The sequence below is a fragment of the Dryas octopetala genome, chromosome 9, assembly GCF_963921425.1.
Source record: "Dryas octopetala chromosome 9, drDryOcto1.1, whole genome shotgun sequence".
NCBI lineage: Eukaryota > Viridiplantae > Streptophyta > Magnoliopsida > Rosales > Rosaceae > Dryas > Dryas octopetala.
In genome coordinates, this window is record NC_141374.1 from 9,455,097 (window position 1) to 9,481,499 (window position 26,403).

General features: G+C 33.6%; 2 protein-coding genes and 2 pseudogenes across 2 annotated transcripts; 3 read left to right on the forward strand and 1 right to left on the reverse strand.

Moving 5' to 3' along the window:
* The first annotated feature begins 4,020 nt into the window (after positions 1–4,020).
* Positions 4,021–4,912, forward strand: LOC147273806 (14 kDa proline-rich protein DC2.15 pseudogene; annotated as a pseudogene).
* A 2,565-nt stretch (positions 4,913–7,477) lies between these two features.
* On the forward strand, positions 7,478–8,239 carry LOC147273807 (14 kDa proline-rich protein DC2.15 pseudogene; annotated as a pseudogene).
* A 5,902-nt stretch (positions 8,240–14,141) lies between these two features.
* LOC147273808 (uncharacterized) lies at positions 14,142–14,916 on the forward strand. The gene has a single exon (XM_086255841.1). It carries the CDS (start codon positions 14,151–14,153, stop codon positions 14,841–14,843), a length of 693 nt encoding a protein of 230 aa, XP_086111967.1. The 5' UTR covers positions 14,142–14,150; the 3' UTR covers positions 14,844–14,916.
* Positions 14,917–20,090: 5,174 nt separating this feature from the next.
* On the reverse strand, positions 20,091–20,884 carry ELP (extensin-like protein). The gene has a single exon (XM_086255842.1). It carries the CDS (start codon positions 20,809–20,811, stop codon positions 20,401–20,403), a length of 411 nt encoding a protein of 136 aa, XP_086111968.1. The 5' UTR covers positions 20,812–20,884; the 3' UTR covers positions 20,091–20,400.
* Positions 20,885–26,403: the final 5,519 nt, after the last annotated feature.

Below are 26,403 nucleotides of genomic sequence, written 5' to 3' on the forward strand. Positions count from 1 at the left end.
TTTATACATCTCTTCTGGTACTGCAGATCCCATTATTCACATCTTTGGGATTTTGAACTACAGGAGATTTTAAATGCTCTAGCTGCCTTTGGGGCTAATTTATAGCATTGGACAAGTTTTGTTGGTTTTGATTTGGTGAAATTGGCATGCATGAGTGATAATTTGGATAACAAATCTGATTTGAGAAGACTTGGGAATAATATGTGCTTGATTTGAGTATATGTTTGAGCTAGTATGTGTTGACTGCCAATATGTAAATATTAATGCACTTTTAATTTCTTTAATCTTTTTAGTGGAGTAACCCGAAGAACAAGTGGAGAGGTTACACACAAGAACGAATTGATAAAGTCCGGGTTGAATGAGGAGAGTTTGTTACCCTCAATTATATTTAGACTGGCATGCATGTTGGTATAAATGTGGTACTTGTTTTGAGCATTTTTTGGATATGAAGAGACTAGTTGACATTCCAATCTTTTGTATAGGTAAAATTTAGGCCTTATATTGCACTGTCATGCCTTATATTTGATACATGTACTGTTTAGGATATGGAGATAGATTTTGTGAAGGTGCTTATGGAGATAGAATAGTGATTATGGGGTATATGGATTGATGAGGCCGGGCTATCCCTAGTACTTTTAGAGGGATTTGTGATCCATTTTTGTGAACTTGATTTTTGATTTTGTACTTGGATGTTGAAATTTATATGAATGGAAGAATTGAAATTGCACAAATTTGAAGCTTACCAATTTCAGAAAATGCATGTCAATTCAATTTATATCCATTTTCTTAGGCAAAACGTTGACGTATATATTACCATTTCATATTGGTTCTATACTTTTATAGATCAGATTTTAAAAAAACCGATAAGGAATGAAGTTTCATCTTCATTAAAAAAACCTGATATTTAATATATATTTTATATTAATTTTTGAAAAATTAAGGATGTTATAAGTATCTTATATATAGGAATCACTTTTTCCTGAAACTTTAAAACCAATATCTATGGCTTTTATATGATATTTAAAATCGGTTGTTGCTGATACTTTCTTCTCGGTTCCTTCTTCTCCTTCTTCCATAACCCGAGCTCGGAGAATGAAGAGATAAGAGGGCCCTATGGAGAATGTGGTCAGAAATCCATAATAAAGTCTGACCACAATGACCGAATTGATTATCTTCCTGCATAAGGATACTAGATTACCTAGTATAAAAGATTTTAAAATCATCACAATGAGGCTTTCTATTTGATTGTATCGAAAGAGCCAATGAATTGGGATTTACCTATTGGGTCAGGTCATTTCGGGGCAAGCGGATCATTTATGATGAAGAGGATGGGCTTCAAGAGAATGATTCGGAGTTCTTGCAGAGTGGAACCATGCAGTACCAGACACGAGATAGATCTTCCAAAGAATAAGGCTTTTTTCGAATAAGCCAATTCATTTGGGACCATGCGGATCCACTCTTTTTCCTATTCAAAGATCAGCTTTTTATCTCTGTGTTTTCACACCGTGAGCAAAAAAAATAGGATGTATAAAATTATTAGACATTAGTTAAAAATCAATATCTAAAATAGTACAATAGATATCACGTCTCATTATATCGATCGGAAACATAAATAGATATTAGTTTTTCACTGTTGTCTATTAAGGTTTTTCTTGTAGTAGTAAATTATATACACAATTTATTGCTCCACGATCAATTTTGTTAATTTTTGCAGTAGTGGTTGTTTATGTTAAGATCATAGTTGGATGAGTACGTAGGTACTGCTACAAAATCAATGCGAACAGGTTGAAAAAGAATGCGAATAATTATGCGATTGGTCCTATGCTAGCCAGCTGCATCGAAGATTGTTTGCAGTAATATGTACAAATTTAGGCTTTTAGCTATAATCCTATGCATGCTAGCTGCAGGAATCTCTCCCTCTCTCTCTCACTCACAGACGACAGAGACATGAGTGATTTGGAACTTGGAAGGAAAGTTCACGTACGGGGTTGGGATATAACTTAATTATAAGGTTATAAAGTTAATCTAAGCTGTATTAGACAGGCGTCGTATTCGTTAGTTTATGATTTAACAATTTGGTGTTTTAGAAGCATGCATATTGGCATATTGGCATATTGGCATATTGCATTACTTAATTTCAGGGCTCCTGACTGCTCTAATTAATCACAGAAGAGAGAAGAAGAGTCACGGACGGGGATCACTGGAAAGTCAAATTTGACGCTAGTGCATATTGCCATATTGCTAGGACGTACTTTAAAATTCTAAACTCTAAACCCATGATTTTCTTGCTTCGCCACCGCAAATATTGACACCACCACTTGATATATAATTCTGATTAGTGCTTCTTTGTGACGTATTCGTCTACATCAAATAATACAACTAGTCTTATATATAATTTGTGTTAATTGGTAATACTATGTCCACATATCATATAATATTAATTATTTTTTTATTAGAGTCGAAAGTAAATCTAATTAGGGAATGATTTGAGATTTTTGTTTTATTAAATTTTTACTTTTAATTAATTAGCATAGCGCACAACACATGCGAAACACCGCCATCTCTTTTTTTGTAAATCACCACGTACCACCCGGAAATTCCGATCAAAAGTGCCTCCGTCGTCGGCCACGGAGCGAGGTTCGTCACCGACTTGCCGTTTCTCCTTTCTTTGTGGTTAACATATGACATGGCTAAAAATAAAAAACATATATATGATCAATAAGGAGATATATATAAATCGCCTTGAATAATAAAACAAATTAAAGCGTCCTAATAATACCACGAGCCCATGCCCATGTGCTCTCCTGCATGCAGTGGATTCTACATTCCCAAACTGTGAATGCATGTAGACAGATGTCGCCATGATGTCCACTTCATTTTCAAGCTAAATGACGAAACGAGAAGCAGAGGATCACATGTCCATCGGTTGCGTAATTTGATGGACATCCCAAATTCCAATCATAACCAAAGTCATGATCACGTTTCACGTTAAATTGCAAAACATGTAAATATATAGATGCTGTAACTAGTAACATATATGCAGAGCCCAACAACATGTATAAATGTATTGAGAGTTAATCCTGTATAAAGTTTTGCTTTATAATATATAATGTAATAATGTCATGAGCTATTAATATTCAACTCATTATTAATTAATTTTAAATTTAATGCTCTAAAGCATGCACAATTGATGTACGTCGTTTTTACCCACTTTGTTGTAATCTGTCTTTACAAAATTCTCACATATATACCATGCATGCATGCATGGCCAAAGATAACATGTTTATTATTTGGAAACATGAGCTTAATTCTTAGACGGATTCATTTTTACAGTATATCATTCCACTCAAATAGAAACTCAATTTTGTGTTTTAATATTCTTATAAGTTTTTTTTTTTTTTTTAATTTCAGTGCCAATAGATCGAGTTTATTATTTTACAGGTGTAGAATTGTGATTTATGGCTTAAGATTTATAGTTTAGATATTGGGCTAAGCCCTAAATATACAATTTAAAAGGTGATCGTGCAAATTATATAACCAGAAATCCATCTGAGAAGCCGCTTATTCAGGTAAATTAATATCTTTGCACAAAACTTTTCTTATGGAATTGCAACACTAGTGCACCACAATGTAATTTAATAATCAATTTGAACTGTTAATTTCTTTTAATTAATTAAGTCACATTTAAAGATCATAATTATAAGATTATCTAAATTACAAGTTATACATTTAATTAAATTAATTAGAAAAGCAATATTGATGAGCATCATCGATGTTTCCAAATTATTACCAAATATTCTCCTACAAGGACACTCACACTCACTGTCACTACTGCTAAATATTAGAACATTGTTTTGTGAATGACAGAAGACATGGACTTGACAACTAACCCAATTACAAAAATCCAAAATCCACAATCCACAATCCCAAACTCTTATCTCGATCACCATGTTGCACTGCCAACCTGGTTGTGGCATATGGGTCATAATTCCTTTTATTTTAATCCCAAACCATCTCACTCTCCACCTATAAAATCCCAAGCTAGCAACCTATTTCAAACACATCCCATCACGGCATCACTCAGAACCTTAATTGCCAAAGCTAAAAGCCTTTCTTTTCCCAAGCCAACCAAATAAATTTGGTGTGCTTCAATTTCCTCAAATGGCTTCCAAGGCTTTAGCTTCCACTGCCCTCCTCCTCTCCCTCAACCTCCTCTTCTTCACTCTGGTCACCTCCACTAGTGTTCCATGCCCACCACCTCACAAAAAGGGTCACAGCCACCAACCCAAGCACGCGACCGCACCCAATAAGCCCAGCCCTGCCAGCAACCCTCCTACAGCAAAATGCCCCAAGGACACCTTGAAGTTGGGGGTGTGTGCTGACGTGTTGAATGGCTTGGTTCACCTGGTTGTTGGTCCACCAAAGTTCCCATGCTGTACCCTCATTGAGGGTCTTGTTGACCTTGATGCTGCTGTGTGCCTTTGCACTGCCATTAAAGCTGATGTTTTGGGTATCCACCTAAACGTCCCCGTTTCACTGAGCCTGCTCTTGAACTACTGTGGGAAGCAGGTCCCCACTGGCTTCGAATGTGCTTAATCTAATTTGCACTATTTATTATCAGCAGTACTACCCTCAAAGTACTTGCTTTTGATTATTTTCCTTCCTCATTTTCATCTTTGGGATGTTTATTGGTATATTTCGGTATTACAAATTCTTGATTATTAATAATACTTTCTAATGATTTGATGGATGTATGGAAGCAGGCTCCTTGCCTAGCTTCTTAGTACACATCCTCTATAGTACTTTATTCTAGTGAAAATATCATTGAAGTGTAATAATGAAATTGGATATTGTTTCAGAAAGTAATTGAATTGTTTGAGTTCCTATAGGTATTGAAATTAATTATTATATGTTTCCCAATATTTATGTTGTTCTCTTACTGTACTATCTGCATTATGATATATGAAGAAATTCTTTTTTTGGTCCTTGGTAGCTAGAAATTAGTTTTGATTTTTTCCAAATTAAATGGAGGAATTGAATTAAAGCCTCAAGAGAATAGTGCATCATAAATTGTCAGTCAATGTGTGGCAGTTTAAATCACCATAACATGCTTTATTGTTAAACAAACAGTAGTGCTACATATACCACATTTTTATACCATAATTTCATATCACCTTATGTGGCAACTTACATGGCATTCATACATTGGATACTAAAAAATAAAAAGAAAAACCCAAAAAGAAAAAGAAAAACTTTATCCAATAAAGTAATGACACGTCAGATGGTATAAAAATGTGGTATAAGAATGTGGTAAGTATAGCATTATTCTTAAACAAATTAGGCTGCTTTGATTAGAAACCTAAATTGAGAAAGATTTTTAACCCAAACTCCAGCCGCTTAAAAATTAAGTTGCAGTCCAAACTGTTCACCAAGCGCTCGGTAAAAGTATCTACCGAGCGCTCAGCACTGCATCTGCAAGCAAAAATCCTGCATCTACAAGCAAAATCATGTATATGCAAGAAAAAACCCTGCATCTGCAAGTGAAATCATGCATCTGCAAGTGAAATCATGCATCTGCAAGCAAAAAAATCAATGCATCTGCAAGCTACCAAGCTCTCGGCATGCCGAGCCCTAGGTAGGTATTTTTTTCCTCCGTGTCTGCTTTCTCGCACATATTGGATTTGTACTTAATTTTTTATTTGGTTGGATTTGTAGTTAAAAAACTTTCAAAAGCTGGGTTTCTACTTAATTTATTAAACAAATTAAGTGATTAATTAACTTGTATGTACTTATATAAGAAATTATTTAATAGCACCATTTCAAATCGTTCATTGATGTAATAATTAACCAACTAGACCATACATTTGAAAATAATTATAGCCTTGTATAAGTGTTTATAAAATTTTAGACTGCTTCATAGCCAATGAATTTTGTGTTAGATGCTCCAATTTCTTTCATGGTATCAGAGATTGATTCACTCATGTGTTAGGCCAAGTGGCCACATATGCTCCACATCACGTACCCAATATGATCGAGTTGTCCACATATTTGGCATAAGTGACACCACATGTGTGATAGCGTGTGAAAATATGGAGTGTGTTGTTTCACGTTTGAAAATTAATTTGTACCCACTTTATTGTGATATGTCTTTACAAAATACTCACACCATGCATGACCAAAGATAAAGCATGTTTATTATTTATTATTTCAGGTAAATATATATGGGATTAATTCTTAGACGGATTCCTTTTGATGGTTTATCATTTTACTCAAATAGAAATTGAATATTGTGTGTTTTCTTATAAATTTTTTCAGATTTGGCTAGCTCATCTACTAATCCTTATGTGCTTATCTCATGCTAATCAATAAAAATTAGCTAGGTTGTTATACACTGTAGGCTTATAATCGAAACTGTTCAATTTTAAATTACCTTTAAAAAATAATCTTCGCAAAAAATCAACCAACTCGAAAATAGCATGGTTATGTAACTGTTATTAAATAAACAAACAGTGAGTCTAACTGTTACGAAAATTGTATGTTTATTGGATAACATCTACATGCATGACCAAATAATTTTTGATTTGGTTGATTTTTTTGTAAAGATGATCTTTAAAGGATGATCTAAAAAATGAACGGTTCCGATCATAAGATTATACAATAAAACAACGTAGTTTTGATTTATTAGTATGAGATTAACATATAAGGAATTAGTAGAGAATCTAGATCCAGTTTTTTCGACCCAAACAGATTGAGTTTATTATTGTAAGTTGTAGAATTGCGATTTATGGTTTAGATATTGGGTTTTGCCTTAAAAAACTCAAAAACTAAACTCTAAACCGTGAATGTACAGTTTAAAAAACGACTGCCGCGCTCAAGCAGCTAGCTGGATTGAACATAAGGACCGCTCAAGTGGAAAGTGATCCCAAAACTTGAGATTCTGTCTAAGAAGCCACTTGTTCAGGTAATCCTTTAATATCTATGCAGAAAATTTCTTCTTTTGGAATTGCAATACTAGTGCACCGTAATTTAATTTAATGATTTCAACAGTTGTTGTTTTTTTAAGTCTTATTAAAGATCATCATTATAAAATTAGCCAAATTACAAGTAGTAAATTTCATTACATAATTAAAATCAAATAATTAAATAAACTAACATAATATTTTCGATAAAGCAATATTGATGAGCATCATCCATGTTTCCAAATTATTACCAAATATTCTCCTATAAGGACAGGAGGACACTCACTCTCACTAGAACATTGTTTTCTGAGGGACAGAAGATATGGAATTGACAACTAACCCAATCACAAGAATCCAAACTCTTAATCCCACCATGTTGCACTGCCTGCCAGGTTGTGCTGGTATAATCACCAATCCAATGTGCTATATTCATAATTCCAATTATTTTAAGCCCAAACCAACCTCACTGTCCATCTATAAAACCCCTAGCTATAGCAACCCCTTTCAAACACATCCCATCACTCAAAACCTTTCCAAAGCTAAAAGCCTTTCTTTCCCAAGCCAACCAAATAATTAAATTTGGTGCTTCGATTCAATTTCCTCAAATGGCTTCCAAGGCTTTAGCTTCCACTGCCCTCCTCCTCTCCCTCAACCTCCTCTTCTTCACTCTGGTCACCTCCACCAGTGTTCCATGCCCACCACCTCACAAAAAGGGTCACAGCCACCAACCCAAGCACGCGACCGCACCCAATAAGCCCAGCCCTGCCAGCAACCCTCCTACGGCAACATGCCCCAAGGACACCTTGAAGTTGGGGGTGTGTGCTGACGTGTTGAATGGCTTGGTTCACCTGGTTGTTGGTCCACCAAAGTTCCCATGCTGTACCCTCATTGAGGGTCTTGTTGACCTTGATGCTGCTGTGTGCCTTTGCACTGCCATTAAAGCTAATGTTTTGGGTATCCACCTAAACGTCCCCGTTTCATTGAGCCTCCTCTTGAACTACTGTGGGAAGCAGGTCCCCTCTGGCTTCGATTGTGCTTAAATTTGCACTATGTATTTCTTTTAATTTGCTTTCTCATTTTCATGGTGTGTGTATGTCTGATCAGCTTTGTGTGTTTATTGGTATATTCCAATATTATACATTCTTGATTATTAATAATTCTTTCTATAGATTTGATGGATGTATGGAAGTAGGCTCCTTGCCTTCTTGATCCACATCCTCTCTATTGTACTGTATTAATTCTATGGAAAAAATCAATTGATGTGTAATAATGAAATTGAATTTGACTATTAATTTGAGTACGTTCCTCCATTTGGGTTGTTCCTCTTACAATACTATATTTGCATTATGTATATAAAAGAAGATGAATTTTTTTTTGGGGGGGTCCAAAATAGTGGTTTGTTGCTAAAAACTAATTTTGATTTCCAATTAAAATGGAAGAATTGAAAGCGCGATCCAAGAGAATAGTGCATCATAGATTGCATGTGAGTAAATGCATGTGTGTATCATACATCATACAATAAGAGATTGATACGTAGTAATTAACATGTACATGCATATGAGCAATTAATAGCATCATTTCAGGTAGCTAGTTCACTGATGTAACAGCTAGATAACCTTAACATTGAAGTTAATTATGATACTATATATATTAATTCTAAATTATCGTAGAACATGTAAATGTACGTAGGTGGGCCCCGATCCAATTTATGCCGGATCATGCCAGATTGTTAATCTAGACTACTTATATATTTTTCAAATAACAATCCATCCATCAATAATATTGACTGATAATATAACATAGAAAGTTAAGACGAGAAATATCTCCTAACAAAAGCATTCACTTAAAGAAAAAAATAAAAATTACAGTCCAACTCAGCTACATGTGTCCAAGTCCAGACTTAATTAATATTTCCTGAAAAGCTCAACATTGGAAACTAATTAACTACCTTACCTAAAGATCCAAATCTCTATCAAGTTTCCATGGTCTTGGCTCTTTCACCACCTCCTTCTATCAAACGAGTTATGAAACCCTTGACTAAATTTTTATCATTCTAGAACAATTATTTTGCTTTGGTACTGTTTTATCTGATAAAATCTTCTTCATCTCCAATTGTTACTGAACGTACACTTGTGACAAGCAAAGTCATTATTGGTGACTATCACCAAATAACTCGTCACAGGTTAAAAAGTATTTTTGACCACAACTGAATATATATATACACCTTTGGCCACTTTTGACCGGCCGGGCCTACAAAGTATTTGAGCCTATATCTTCCATTAAAAAAATGTCAACTTTCTATCTGGTCCTTATATCTTGTGTGAATATATATTGAAGGATGTTTAACAATAAGAAAAGAAAGAGGCATGCAGATGAAAAATAAATAAGCATGAATGCGAGCGCCGATATGATGTGAACACGGTGTCGACACATCATTTACTGGCTATAGCATATCTCGATTTCAGCTGCAACACATATCGATTTCATGTGTTATAGACACTGTGTCTGCATCATGTCGAGGCTCACATTCATGCTTATTTATTGTTTATCCGTATTAGAGCCTGTCCCAAAAAAGAAATATACAATGATGATGCACATCATGTACTTGTTTTGGTTATAGCCACAGTTATACAAGCTAATTCAATACTTAGATACGTGGCATTGACGAGTTACAGTGGTTTGAATCCATGACCTAGCTCTTAATTTTTATGATCTCTCTTAGTAGAAGACCTAACTCCTATATATACCAAAATAAAAATTGCCAAAAACGTATTGGAGTAGTAGTACTTTTTAGATTTTAATTAAAAATTAGGACTAGAGCTAGCATTATATGTATATATATGTCAATTCTATTGAGGGATACCTTAAATAAGCTTATTTAAGGGATTTTTTGTGAGTTCCACTCAACATTGTACTTTGATGATTATAACCGTCTATTTTTTTGGTTTACATTAATTGAAGGATCGTCTTTATAAAAAATTAGGTAAATTTAAAATCATTTAATCGTTGATTAAATGATCACCATTTTAAGTGTTTATCAAAAACATTTTGTTTGTCTATTTATTTGATCAAAATTAGATATCTTATTAGTTTCTAATTTGTCTAAGTTTTTGCATAGATGATTTTGGAATAGAGACCTATAAAATAGATAGTTCAGATTGTTGAAATATAATATTATAATATAGAATGGGCCCAACGATGGATCCCTTAAATAATATTATTTAAAGATCTCTCAATATAAGGGGGCTATATATATAGAAGAGTGCTCTAAAGGTAACCAGTTAGCAAGTTAATACGAAGCTAACCATACTATTGGACTCATCACATAACTAATTTCATAATCCGAATCATCAATTATTTAGGCCCTACTTCAAAGATCATGATTGCAAAAAATCAATTAAATCGAAAATCATGTAGTCATCTAATTGAAATCAAATAAATAGATGATCAGTATTTTCGATAAAAGTATATAAATAGTTGTTATTATAATCAAATGGCTAAATGACTTCCGATTTTAGAGATCTTTTACAGAGATGATCTTTGAAGTAGGGTATAAAAATAGACGGTTCGAATTTTGAGATTATATTGTGCAGTGAACCTAACAGGATGATTAACTTTGTATTAACTTACTAACCAATTAGTTTTAGAGTATTTTTGATATATATATACATATATACGAACTCCTGGCCAGCCCTCACTCTTATCGAACCCCACACACAAATACTAACTTAATTTTTGTGTTCAATTCAAAATATACACATAACTTTTATTAGAGTTAGTCCAAAGGGTGAGAGAGAGTACGATACAAGATAAGATTAAGATAGATCACAGTTAAATTTCTTCCAATTTTCCTCCAATGTAACAAAATATACACATAACACGCTAAAAGTACACATTATTATGAAAGAAAAAAAGAAGAAGCAAATTTATTAGTATTTATTTGAGGATGTCAATTATGGAAGCTATATAAACCACTTAATTGCTTCCCACCGACAATTGTGTATATGTTTTGCTATATATACATATCCACTAGCTGCCATGCATGCATGGGTAATATAAACCATGCATGTTAGTTTAACAACCACCAAAATCACGTGATTTGAAGTTCCAACGAGTGAAATATTATAATTCTTTTTACCTTTTGCATTATTCTCCTACAAGTTCATCAATTTGCATTATATATCTATTTGCAATTGATAAAAACGTTTATTGACTATACGTACCAAATTAATTTCATTATTATTTCATTTTAACTACTAAAATATTTATGTCATTTTACTTTAAATATTAAATTTCAATTTATGTACCAATTTTAAAAATCATAGTTCTACCGAACTGTGACTGTTAAACTGTCACAACTTTTTATTGATTTGTTGTTTTTTTAGTGTTTGCAAGGCTTAAACTTTAATGTTTAGTCTTTAGGTTATAGAACTTCATATCCCAAATCTAAATCAAAAGCACTAAATTCTTATAAATTTTAAATTTGTATGAATTTCAAACAGTCACAACTATGACTGTTTGACAGTCACAATTGTATAGTAAACAGATTTATGACCTAATTCAAAATTTCTTGCTCTAAGTTAGTACCTAAACTGAAAAAAAATTAGTGTCTTATTGTTTTGCTGAAAAACTATTAATATTTGGTATTTAATCCTAATTTTCTATTGATAAAAGTCCAACACTAGCTATATTATCTCAACTATTTCCCTAAATTACTATTTTTTACCTTACATGACTTTCATATATTGGATTCTACAAAATAAAATAAAAAACTAAGAAAGTGAAAGATAAATCCTATCTAATAAATTGATGACACTTCAGTTTAAAAAAAAAAAAAAAGTTTTAGTAAACAACATTTTTCTTGACAAAATTAATGCAAGTAGTACACTAAAAGGAAATATGGTTCTCCTCTCAAATATAATTAAGGGAAATGATTTTGTGTCCTAATCTGATGTGGCAAGATTATTTTGTACACATCACTATTTAATTGCCACATAGATATATTAATTAATATCATTATTGTTAAAAGACTATTTTGCCCAACCTAAATTTAATGGTTGAAATTACTACTTAATTGATAAGAGATATGTAATATCTTCTTTATTGAAACAGTGCAGTATTGAAATCTGTGTTGTAACTAGATCTTCTCCATTGAAACAGTGCCATCGAAAGAAAATTAACTCCCCATGTTGTAATTGAAACAGTGAAATTGTTCTATGCATATCAATTATTATTATTTTTTGGCCAATCTATGCATATCAATATAATTGAGCTAAAAAGTTGCAGAAGTAATAAAATATAAAAGAAACGATATGCATGATTGCAGAAGAATATGAAAACTGCGCGCTGCACTTCCTATGCCACTAATTTTGGCAGATGACTTAACAAAAATTAACACTATAAATGAATCACAAGATCATATTTTAAAAGAACTCCAATCGTCCGAGTAGAGAAATCACCATAATTAGAGTTCCTTAAATGTGAATTTTTAGGGTTCTAAAATTTGGACAATTTTGTTTTTTAAAGAGATGACGTTTGGTTGTTTAAATTTTGGGATGAAGTTTTTTATTTTTTAATTTTTGTAATTTTAGTTTTGCAGGTAGCTAGGAGTTCAGTAAAACTTACCCATGTGGCTAAGGAGGAAAGGTGAAATCTAAAAACAAGATAGAAAAAATGTTTGAAAGTATTTTCTTTTGTAAAGAAAAGAGATCTGAATAGACCAAAACAAAAAGAGGAGGGATCTAAAGGTATATGTAGAGAGTTTAATTTCCTAGTTTCAATCTCAATCATCAGCAATGTTTAGTAATTTGAGTTTTTACATTTTGTTTTTTATAATTTAGATTTCTTAAGATTTATAATAAAGGTTATAATAGTCTTTATATGACAAGTGATTAATGAGATGGATTCAATAATATTAATATATTAAATGAAAAGGCCTTTCCATATCATTATGGCACTCTAACATTGCCCTAGAATTAATTAGCTGGAGTGTAGTGAAAAGGGTCAACAATAATGAGCTTGCAGCTCTTTAAATATTATTTACACCGATAAAATAAGGGTTTATTAGAAATGCTAAAAGTTTCCACTTGATGAAAATTAATTAGGATATTCAATTTAAAGCTAATTGATAATGTGCGGAGATCTCAAAGACTTTATAAATTCTTATACAAACCTTTAACATTTTAAAGTGTGACAACACTCCGCAATCTCACATATTCCTTCATGTATAGCGAGGCTCGAACCAAACACATGGACAATATTTTTTGAATGATGAAAGAGCACGTATAACCATTTGACCTGACACATGAATAGCTTGCATTATGATAACATGAAGAAATTTAATTAGGCATTAATTTAAAATTAATTGGTAATCGATGGAAAAGACCCAAAAACTAATTATAAACTGCTATAAAAGTCTTTAATTTTCTAATGCGGACAATACTACTTCACATTCTCGCGCCACCTAACGCTCTCATTAGATATTTTCTTCTATTAATTAGTTTCTAAAATAATTATTTTTTTGCATCCGTATTTATCACTTTGAAGTTCACATGTTAACATCGTGAAACGTACCCAAAATAATTGCACTTTCTGTACCTCAAACCCTAAGCTAGCTAGCTCTTTCTTACTTCTTTATGCCAACTATGTCTATATGTGTCTTCCACTAACCGCCAACGAAAATAAATTATAGAGGATGGACCAAATATGACGTCCCAAAATTGAACACAAGACAGATAATTAAACCTAGAATATGACTTGAGACTAATTAATAAAAGAAAAAGGCATAAAACAAAAACAAATTAAGAGTGGATGGTGGAGGGAGCCACAGAAATCTTTGTACGTGTGAAACTGATCGAACTGGCCTGGTTCTGAAATCGAACACATATTCACGGATTGCACTACTACTACTGTGTGCAAGTCACGGATTGTTTATTGAAGTTTGCAAAGGACCAACAACACTCCAAACTCCCCAATTTATTTTCAGTATAGAATTCTTGGAGTTCTCCATACCCCTCATGTTTGTTTTTACTACATGTTCTAATTTGCATATAGACATAGCTAGTCAGTCTTTGTTTTCACTTCCATGACGTAGAAATCAGTCACGGGTTCCTCATCAAATTCAGCTATATATAATATCCATGGATCATCAAAACCCTTATAATCAAAACCCAAGACGCAAAAAATTCAATCATGGGTTCCAAGGTCGCTGCCATGTTCTTCATCTTCTTGATATGCATGGTCATGGCATTGCCTCCAATTCAAGCTTGTGGGCCTTGTACGCAGCCACACCCATCAAAACCACACCCTCCACGCCACCCATCACACCCACCACATCCACCTCACCACCACACTCAACCTCCAAGCCACCCCAAAATTCCTCCTCACCACCCTAGCCCACCACACCATGGTGGCAGCCACCCAATCAAAAACCCACCAGTCATTATATCTCCACCAGTGATAAATCCCCCAGTGACAATCCCACCCCCTTCCTCTCCCTACCCACCTTATACCCCTAACCCTCCTTTTGGCGGTGGCGGCGGAGGTGGTGGAGGCGGTGGTGGGGGAGGAGGAGGAGGAGGAGGAAGTGGTCCGGGGCAAAACCCTCCCCCTTCTACTACACCAACTACTTGTCCAATTGATGCGCTGAAGTTGGGGCTTTGTGTGGACGTGCTTGGTGGGTTGGTGCATATTGGGCTGGGGAACCCAGTTGAGAATGCATGCTGTCCAGTGCTTGGAGGGTTGCTTGAGCTTGAAGCAGCTATTTGTCTTTGCACTACTATAAGGCTGAAGCTGCTTAACCTAAACATATTCATTCCTCTTGCTCTTCAGGCCTTAATAACTTGTGGGAAAACTCCTCCTCCTGGTTTTGTATGTCCTCTGTAGGTACTAAGAAGTACTTCAAGAGATTGTTAACGTGGGGTTAGCATTTCTTTCTAGCTAGCTAGGTTAATTAGATCGAGGCTCTTAATTTGTTGACTGCTAATGTTTAATTTGGATATTTAAGTGTTGTTCATGTGACTTTAATTTGGGTATGGTAATTTTCTCTGTGCTTAATTACAAGTTACATTCAAGACTTCAATTAGTAATTATATTTGTTTAGGGATAATGCCTGCTCGAGTTTATCTTTAAAGCTGTTTACTGGATGTTAACTCTCTCTCTCTCTCTCTCTCTCTCTCTCTCTCTCTCTCTCTCTCTCTCTCTCTCTCGTGTTGTATTTCATGATTTCCTACAATTGGAGACTTTTACCAACGGCATCTATATTTAGAAGCTTGGGAAAATCAACGTTCATTATCTTTCGGACGGAAATCTATAGTTAATAAAATTATTAATTAGTGACATAATGTGTAATATATTTTACAGACAGATCAAACGCATCAGTGATGGAATTATTTTTAGGGTGCTTTAAATTGCAGCAAAAAAATGAAAAGGATTATTAAGCGCAAGATCAGCTGGCTCAAAAATTAAGCTCTAGGCCAGATTTAAAAAAACCTAATATTGTTCATATGTATTGTTCATCCGACACTGTTCGTGCATACTGTTCATCCATCATTGTTCACACATTTTTTTAAATAAAAAATTGAACAACAACAAGGAGCATCATATGCATAAATATTTAAAATAAAAAAATTCATATGCTTGCAGATGCATCTACAAAATGATTTAAATGATATTAAGAAACAGCAGATGCATCGGCATGAGGATGCAGATGCCTCTACAAGAGGATACATATGAAAGTAGATGCACATACATGCAAGTAGATTCAGATGCAGATGCAAATGCAAAGAGGTTGCTATCACAGAGAATTTCGATCACTTCTCACCCTATGAAATGGAGGAAGTAGTGGGGCCATGGAAGATGATGAAATGGTGGGAGAAAGGAGAAGAAATGGTGAAGATATGTTGGATGGCGTTTCTGGGTATTCTGATGGGAATAATTGGGCATTTAAGTTTTTTTTTTTTTTTTTTTTTTTTTTTTTCCACAAGAGTTTTTATTTAGGTTGGAGGTCAATGATTCAGACTAATAAAGAGACTTCTAAAAGATTGGGATTTTTTAATGACTATATTTTTTTTTCATAATTTAAATGTTATAAGAGTTATAAGAAAGGTTAAAATGATGTCGCAAATGAATATTTAACTAAATTAAATATTTTAATTTATTTGAAATTACATGTCATTAGGGCATAAATTAGGGCACAAAAATAAGGGCACTCTAGCATTGTCCTTAATTAAAATGATTATTTTTGAGTTATTTGGGATTATTTGGATGTCTGTGAAAGTATGTTTTAAAAGATTTATGAGTTTTAAATGTACAATTTATAATTTTTTTTATTAGGGTAACTAGTACCTATGTTACCCTAATTATAAAAAATTATAATTTGTTCACGGATATGTACACGGATTTATATATATATATATATATATATATAGATCGGATTCATACGATCATATGGCCACGTAAAGAGATCATGATATGCGGCCATCAAATTACTTTTAGACTGTATAACCAAATATAAATTATATGCCCTTTATATTGTTGAGAAAAATCTCACATTGAAAATGTGAAGGTCTTTCTAGTGGTTTATAAGAATTTGAGCTATTCCCATTGCCAATTGGTTTTGGGATAGATGCATAGATTTCTTCATGGTATAGAGCAGGTTATCCACGTGATGCGCCTAAAGGCTACACGTGCTCCCACGTCACCCGATATAAATTGTCCACGTATTAGGCTTAAATGACGCCACACGTGCGAGAGCGTGTTGAGAGAAATCTCACATTGAAGATATGAGGGCGTTGCTAGTGGCTTATAAGAGTTTAAACTATTCCTCCCATTGCCAATTAATTTTGAGATGAATGCCTAAATTTATTAACATATATCTCTGTCTTATTCTTTGGATTATCAATACCAATGATCTCTATCACAAGGAATAATGTTTAACTTCTTATATGATTATATTCATAAACAATTAATATTTTGGTTAATCGTCCACGTATGGAACCGACAAAGAAGGTGGTTTCTCTGTTTGTTATTATATATAAAATCAATGAATGATGCCAAAGCTGGTTCACGGGACTGATCAGACGGTGGTTGATAATTAAGAGCAGGGGACCATCGAATTTTTCTATTTTGGGAGTCAAGCCAAGATTAAGACTCCTTCATGATCCACATCTGATCAAATTAAGAAACCTTCCTCAACAGTAATTATATATGTGTAGATTGGCATTAAGGAAGAAAACAATTCATCATGATCATATATATAAAGTAAACATGTATCTGGCTCTTGGACATTTATTAATTCTCATATCTTTGTATTACAAATCAAGATATTATTGTATGTCTTTCAGTGGTAATTTTCTTCAATTTGGGATACCCTTGTTAAACCGTAAATCATAAAGGACAAATCCTTCAATTTGGGATACCCTTACTATATATATATATATATATGTACAAAAATACTCTAAATCTAACCAATTAGTAAAATAACACAGTGCTAATCACTCTTTTGGGCCCAATACACAATACAATCTCATGATCCAAATCGTTTATATTTTATGTCTCAATTCAAAGATCAATATTGGAAAAAATTAACCAATCAGAAATTATTTAACTATTCAATTATTATTACAATCATTTCATATATATATATATATATATATAGCTCTAGAATGCTCTCTCTCTCTCTCTCTCTCTCTCTCTCTCTCTCTCTCTATATATATATATATACAGGCTCCTTCTATTGAGGTATACCTCAACTTATTTATGTTGAGGTATACCCTATTGGGGCCCACACGAGTCGTTTTGTGTCAATCCGAACCATTCATTTTTTACATCTCCATTGATAGATCATCCTTGTAAAAAATTAGCCAAATCGGAAATCATTTGCCTATCTAACTTTGATCAAATAAATGGACGAACCAAATATTTTCGATGAAACCGTTCATTTGTTTTTATCAAAGTTAGATAGACAAATGATTTCGGATTTGACTAATATTTTGTAAGGATGATCTATCAATGAAGATGATCCTTACAAATGGTTCAGATCGCCACAAAACGACTCGTGTGGGCCCCAACAAGGTCATACCTCAACATAAATAAGTTGAGGTATACCTCAATAGAAGAAGCCTGTATATCAGGCTCCTTCTATTGAGGTATACCTCAACTTATTTATGTTGAGGTATACCCTATTGGGGCCCACACGAGTCGTTTTGTGTCAATCCGAACCATTCATTTTTTACATCTCCATTGATAGATCATCCTTGTAAAAAATTAGCCAAATCGGAAATCATTTGCCTATCTAACTTTGATCAAATAAATGGACGAACCAAATATTTTCGATGAAACCGTTCATTTGTTTTTATCAAAGTTAGATAGACAAATGATTTCGGATTTGACTAATATTTTGTAAGGATGATCTATCAATGAAGATGATCCTTACAAATGGTTCAGATCGCCACAAAACGACTCGTGTGGGCCCCAACAAGGTCATACCTCAACATAAATAAGTTGAGGTATACCTCAATAGAAGAAGCCTGTATATCAGGCTCCTTCTATTGAGGTATACCTCAACTTATTTATGTTGAGGTATACCCTATTGGGGCCCACACGAGTCGTTTTGTGTCAATCCGAACCATTCATTTTTTACATCTCCATTGATAGATCATCCTTGTAAAAAATTAGCCAAATCGGAAATCATTTGCCTATCTAACTTTGATCAAATAAATGGACGAACCAAATATATATATATATTTCTCTTCTAACTTTTGCATGTGCATGTCCCCGCAGTAGTACACTAGTACTCATCCCAAAATCAGAAAGACCAATGTGAAAGCACTTGGCCGGTGTGCCCCTTCACATGTACACGTACTGTTTAGGCATATATATCTTGCAAGCATTCAACAATTTGAGATGATGGCCTTCATGATTGTTTTCTTGAAATTATTATGAGAGAATTGGTAAGCTAAAACTCAAACAATATGGGGTCGGAATCTTTGCCTTTTTCAAATATATAGCAATGATAGGAATTGAAATCAAATGAACCAAAACACCTTTAATTTTTTCTTCCTTTCCATACCACATGATCCTGAGTCACGGGGTGAACGATTCAAATAATTGTTCGCAGACTAGCTTGCTTTACATTTTAAGGCCCATAGAATATGAACTAAATAAAGTAGTAATGGGCCAAAAGTTGGATGGTATCTCTTTATTCTCAAATACTCCAACAGATAAACGACATGATAGATGACCTTAATTGGTGTGTTTTGATGGCCTATTCTTTTCTTGGTGGACATTTATGATGGAATAGAAAGACCATACCCAACTTCATTTAAACCTTTTTCTGAGTATGTAATTAAAATGCATGTGATTGCTCTCCGTGGTTTTGAATTTGAACTTGGACATACATACATATGCACAAAGAGACACATGCATGCATTAATTAACTATGAACAGTGTATACAGCTCTTGGAAAAAGGGAAGAAAATTAATATTCACAAATATTTTTAAAGGTACTGTTTCTTTCACGATTTGGAAAGTATCTTTGTTGTTATTAAAATTGAAACTGGTTCAAGTATGCAAAATTTAATAAATAAATGACATATATAAACTCAATAAAGCAAGCATGCAAGTTTGCATGCTGCTGCATGTGAGTTAGTGCTATTATAGTATAATTGGCCCAAGTGTATTAGTTAATTAAACATTTTATTTCTCAAATCTAAACAGAATTTCCTTTTAGACCCACCAAATTTTCTTTGTAGTTGTTGGGGAACCCCATTTAGAAATTGGTCATAGAATTTGTCCAATGTATCTAACTTCGATTTTCCCCTCTTCTCGAATATATAAAAAAAAAAAACCTAAATTTTCTTTAAGAGAAGCAAAGCCAAAACTTACCATAATTGGTGCATATATTTTCTCTCATAACATCTTCTTACATGCTAATTAGTTATATATATAATATTGCCACTTATTGTGAGAAATTATTGTGAGATGAAAGGTATACACTCATTATATGTATATTTTTCTGAAAATTTCAGGCCACATAACATTAATTTGAATTACTATCCTTTTTCTTTTCTTGGTCTGGGAAGGGATCGGGTTCAGCAATAATTTATATATATCCTTGCACAATTTTTAAAATTAGAAAAAAGTAATTGATATTTCATTTTACTTAATCAGCTAGTATTTCAGTAAAAAATAAATAAAAGAGATTACATAACTAGCTAGTTAGTGAACACCAGCGACTGAAACTTAATTATTAATTTATAATGAATCACCCTGCTACCATAACACAGGGAAACGAGAAATTCCCACTTACATCACACAAATTACACAACAATTTCACACTTGCAGAACAAGAAAATATATTATGATCTTTAAAGCATAGATAGAATTATAACTAAAGAAATTTATGCAATGATGGATGCATGAACATATATTTGTACTTATTTTAGGCACATTGGAAGTCTTTTGGAACCTTGTTTCCACAAACATTAAGAAGCAAGCTGAGAGAAATGGGAATGTTGAGACTGATGCCCAAAATGTTGGCTTTGATGGCAGTGCAAAGGCACACAGCAGCCTCAAGGTCAGCAAGGCCTTGGATGAGAGAGCAGCAAGGCTCCACCGGAGGTTTACCAATTGTGAGGTTAAGCAACCCATTGAGGACGTTAGCACATACCCCTAATTTCAGGGTATCCCTAGGGCACGTGGCAGTGGAAGGGGTATTAGGGCTTGGAGTGATTGGCTTTGGCCTTGGCCTCGGCTTAGGACCAGGGCATGAACCACAAGCATTGACAAGGGCAAAGAAGAAGAGATTGAGTGAGAGGAAGAGGGCAAGTGAGGCTGTGCTTTTGGAAGCCATGTCTAGATCGATCTCTATCAAACCCTAGCTAGAAATAGTCTATAGATTGATTTTGTACTTGAGGAAAGTACTACTGGAAGTAGTGTATGGGAGGGCGGTGAGCAAATGATGTGTTGAGAGTGTGGGATTTTATAGGGTTCAATAAGAAGGTGAGGTGTTCAACTTGATGTTAAATTGTTAATCAACAAAATATGAGAAAATAAAAATTAATAGAATATAAAGTATTTGGAGAGCTCATGTGTGTGCTCTTGGGATTTTAGCTGGCATGCAGAGAGAGCAATCAAGCAGATTAGAGGCAAACTTTTGTTTTCTTGTGAGGTGGGGACTGGCAAATTGCCAGGTTCGATCCTTTGTCTTAGTATGTATATATCAATCGATACCGCACTCTTCTCTTGTTCCCTCAAATCCAGTGAATTTTCGGCATGTCAAGATTTTTGGCTTAAATAATTTGTACGTATTTGAGCCCCATGCCAGGTTTAAAATTTAACATATAATTTTTACAAGAGTATTAATTATAAACTTATCAGCAAATAAAGTAAAAATCGAAGTGGAAAAAGAAGGCTATTATAAAAAAATAAAAATAAAACTAGCTCCGAACAATTAATCAGCGCCATTGACAATTGCTTGGCACCAAATATCCAAAAAAAAAAAAAAAAATCAGATTAGTTGCGCCTGAGAATTTCAGTATGTAAGCTAAAGAAAAAATTAAACAGATAAGAAATTTTTTTTGCGAGGCCAAATAATGTTTATGATTAGTTTACTGAAATAATAATGTATGTATAATATACAACCACGGTACTCCTGGTTCAATCCTACCATAAGTTAACCAGTTTCTTTCAAAAGATTTTACTGTCACGGACTAAATCTTGCCATCTTGGTCTTTAATGTCACTTTCCCACCGTAACTACTTATTCAGTTTACAACTGCTTTTAAACTTTTGTTGACTTGGTTGGCCAAAAAAAAAACTTTTGTTGACTTTCGAGTTTCGATGCAAATTTTTAACGGATATAGATGATAAGTAATTACAGAACTTTTTTTTTTTTTTTTTTTGGCATATATTCAATAATTACATATAAGTATATAACTTGCATTTTTTTATAATCCATTCATAGTCTTAAATAATTTGGCATATTCTCGGTGGAAGTAAGTAGCTGGAAGTGTGATGGGCAGTAGTACACTAGTACCTCATAAAATACTAGTGATAACGAAACTTCAACTAAGAATGCCGTCATTGCAAAAAAAAAAAAAAAAAAAAAAAAACATTCTAACACCGTACTATTATTCGGTGATTTGTTCATATTTTAAGATATCCTTCAAATGTCATTGTTATAAAAAATTAGTCAAATCAAAGAGTGTTTAGCCATTTAATTACCATCAATAATATTTCAATTTTATCTCACATACTGTAGATGTCTGCATAGTTTAGATGATTAAATAATTACTAAAAAAATTACCAATCTATCAATTTATTTTTTTAGGAAATCTTTTTGGAGAAGCCAAAAAATTTGACAGTTCCAATCATTCGCATGTATTGCCAAGTGATCATTATTTTAGGTTTCCATTAAAGAATGATTCTTATAAAATATTGGTTAAATCGGAAACCATTGACCCGTTTAATTAAACAATCATCATTTCAAGTATTTATATACAGGAGAAACTTGTATAGAGATCCCTTTCGCTTGGGGGACCCATCCTAAAATGTGGTGTAAGTGATCCAAATCGTCTAATTTGGTAATAATTAGATAATTAAATAGTTATTATTATTTATTTTTTTATAAAGATGATCATTAAATGGGACTATAATAAATAAAATGTTAATAATTATAAACCCCCTAGTTAGAGATAAAATCTTTCATAACCTCCACCCAAAATCTATCTCTCCTATAACCCCCAATCTTACACTTAATATTTTCCTAAACCCCCTAGTCAACTAATACCCAGTCAAATTTGACTTCCCATCTTTTAATTTTCCAGTTTTACCCTTTTCTTTTATTTCATTGTATACATTTATTAAAACAATTATAGTTTTTGTTTGAATCAGGGCTCTCTCTCTCCCTCTCTCTCACCGATCCCTCTGTTTCCATCGATCCTTGATCATCCGACGGCCGATGCCGGCGAAAACGAAGACGATGACTTGCTTCCTTCCCCTTTTCCTTGCGAGCAGGTTGCACTTCGAGATGGAGGTAGTCATACTACAAAGCGCTTCGAGACATGGTGATGGGATTGAGAGCCTAGGATTTGAGTTTGATATCGGGGATGCTGATCGAATATGCTAAGATCAGAGATGCTAAGATCAGAGATGCTGCTAAGATCTTCAGTAAGATCTAAGCTCCTCATCGCTTTTAGATCTGTATTTATGCTCATAATAATTTCTAGATCTAGCTTGTAAATCTTTGTATGTGATTAAATTGATTGTTGTTCATTGACTGTGTGATGTTGTAGTTATGTTTGCTAATTCCTTTTGTAGATCTGCTACAATTATTTATTTGGCTGTGTGATGGTTGCTGTGTTGGCTACTCCTCCCATCTCGATGGTTGTTTTTTTTTTTTTTGATAAGGTTGATGTCCGAGAATATTTTTGGGTGAGTTCTGTAATTTTCTGTGTTGATTGGGGCTGGGCAGCCACCGTGTGTGGTGGTCACCGCCCGACTCGGCCGTTGAACGATCAATTTTATGAACCCTGTTTGATTTGTTGAACTGTCTGGTCTTAAACAGGTACCTCGGCGATTAAAAAGTGCAACTGAATTCAACAAATTCAGTTTCTAGCTTAATTAGTGTAACTGTGTAAATTCAGTTTCAGTTCTAGAAAATTCAGTTTCACTTTCTGAAAATTCAGTTTCACCCCAAATTCAGTTCTAGCTTAATTATGTTAATCGGATAGAAATGTGGGTTTTTTAATTGATTTATAAGTATATACAAATTTACTTAATTTATTGATTAAACAGTTTCAGTTCGTGAAACAGTCAGTTCATGAAACAGTTTCAGTTCGTGAAACAGTTTCAATTCGTGAAATATGAGTTTTAATTGAATTTTGAATGAAATTATGGTTCTGAAATATGATGAATCAAATTTGCAGGTAGAAACAGATCGAGGCAGTGGCGACTGTCGTGTACTCGTCGCGCGTGAGGTGATCGGACGACGTTGTATTGTTGGCTACTCCTCTCATCTCAATGACTTGTTGTATTGTTGGTTTTTTTTTTGATAAGGTTGCTGTGTTCTTTTTAGTGAAACGGAATTCAGTAAAGGTGTAACTGTTTTAGTGAAGTGTAATTGTTTTAGTAAAGGTGTAATTGTTTTTTAATTAAGGTGTAATTGCATTTTAGTCGAGGTGTAATTGTTTTATCACTTAATTCAGTTTCAGTAACTGAATTCATAACTGAATTCTTCAATTTAGTGTAACTAAATTTCTGAAATTCAGTTTCAGTGTAATTGAATTCTTGAAATTCAGTTTCAGTGTAACTGAATTTTTGAAATTCAGTTTTAGTGTAATGAAATTCAATTTCAGTGTTTAATTTTAGTTTTAGTGAAATATTGAGTTTTACCAAAAACTTCAATTCCAAAAAAAAAAAAAAAAAAAAACAGTTTCACCAAAATACAGTTACAGTGACGTCAGCATGTGTCAGCGCGCGTCAGCATGCGTCAGAAGGGTAATTTAGGATTATAAGTTTTAAGGGGTTTTGAAAGAGTTTCTAGATGGGTGGGGGTTTAGACAAATTTTTTTGGTGAGTAGGGTGTTTAAAATTAGGCACTAATAAATAAATGGTTCCATTACATTTTATTCTTATTGAAAGGGATCTCTCTTTATAAATTTTTGATATATATACATATATGTGCATATATATAGGAGCCTACAATAGGCTCCACCGTAGCTTCCTTGAAAAATCTGTGTCAAATCGAAAATTCCATGTCCAACAAAATATCAAATTGTCGGGACTAGGTACATAGTTTTTCTTCGAATTCACACCCTGTACGTGAAGAAATTTTTAGAAGCATCGATGCTTCATTAATTGTCAGGTTGGGTCCATTGTCTTGGTATCAAGTATCAACTATCAATCTGTGGGATGTATATCGCAAACTGGACTCTTCTTTGATTGCTCAATTCCAGTGAATTTTCGGCATTTTGTGACATGACTATGCAATCTATTGACCATGTGATTTAGCTAGCTTAATGGTTTGGCATGACTTATATTTGGTCCGTAGCTAGTTTGGTTTTGGTGGTATATGTGACGGAATGAGTGTTGATTGTTGTTTCATATTGAATAATTATAATATTATATAATAATTTATAAGTGTTTTGAACTATTTCTTATAGTGCCAATTAATTGAAATGAATACCTAAAATCCTTGAATTTAGATTATATATTTAATGGTTTAGGTGTGACATATATAGCACTTTATCCCTATCCTCATAGAAAGCTAACTAGGAGCCTATACAGTGGGGTCCACGGGAGCTTCCTTAAAAATTCTGTCATTGTTTGTCTCCAAATTCACACCCTGTGCACTTTGGATGGTTCATTATTAAGTCTAAATTAACGTGAACTTTCGTAATTGAGAGAACTCCAAACCTTGTATCACATTAATTATATATATATATATATATATGAGAAGAATATATGACATTCTATTTTTGACATAAATTTTTAATGGGACTCACTCCATACAGAAGTTTATCGAACTGTTTACTTTATAGATCTTCATTAAAAGATTATTTTTACAAAAAATTAGGTAAATAGAAAACTATTTACCTACAAAGATTAAATAATCAATATTTTAAATGTTTATTTTATTGACCACTTAATCTTTGTAGCTAAAAGGTTTCCATTAAAAAACCTAAAAAACAGACAGTTTAAATCGTTGAAATTATATATATACGATTTTTCTCTAAAACGGACGCATTCGTATTTTTTTTTGGTGTGGATATTCATCACCGAGTGTTTAGCAAGTTTTTTTTATAACGTACAGCCAAGCGCTCAACGCTACTTCCTCTACCCTATTTTTGAGAGTATAAAGTACGAGTTCACCTCATACCTTTTTAAGGTGTAAAATGAAGCTTGTGGAGGTTTCATGTTAGGTTTTAACTCTGGGACATAGTTAAAACTTAACATAAAGCCGAAAAGCTAATGTCGAACGCTCGAGGAAGAAGTAAAAATGTATTGCCGAGCGCTTGGCAATGGTACTGAAAGTTGGGCGCCTAGTGTCTGTAAAAAAAAATTGCAGACGTCCGCCGAAGAGAATTACTATATATATATATATATATATAGTTTTTCTCTAAGGCAGACGCGTCCGTATTTTTTTTTGTGGATTCTCGTTGCTGAGCGCTGCAACAAGCACTTAGCACCGCTTCCTCCATCGATTTTTGAAGGTATTTCCTCAACGGTTCACCTCATACCTTCCTAGGGTGTATAATGAGGCTTGTACGCCCAAAATTTCTAAGTTAAAACATAATATAAAACCGACAAACCAGTGCCGAGCGCTCGGGAGAAGAAGAAAATGGCACTGCCGAGCGCTCGGCGCTAGAAATCCATGAAAAAAAAATTGCAGGCATCCGCCCTAGAAAATGAATGTATATATATATATATATATGTATACATAC

Coding starts and splice junctions, on each gene's coding strand:
- LOC147273808 (XM_086255841.1), top strand. CDS start 14,151: ATGGGTTCCAAGGTCGCTGCCATGTTCTTCATCTTCTTGATATGCATG.
- ELP (XM_086255842.1), bottom strand. CDS start 20,811: ATGGCTTCCAAAAGCACAGCCTCACTTGCCCTCTTCCTCTCACTCAAT.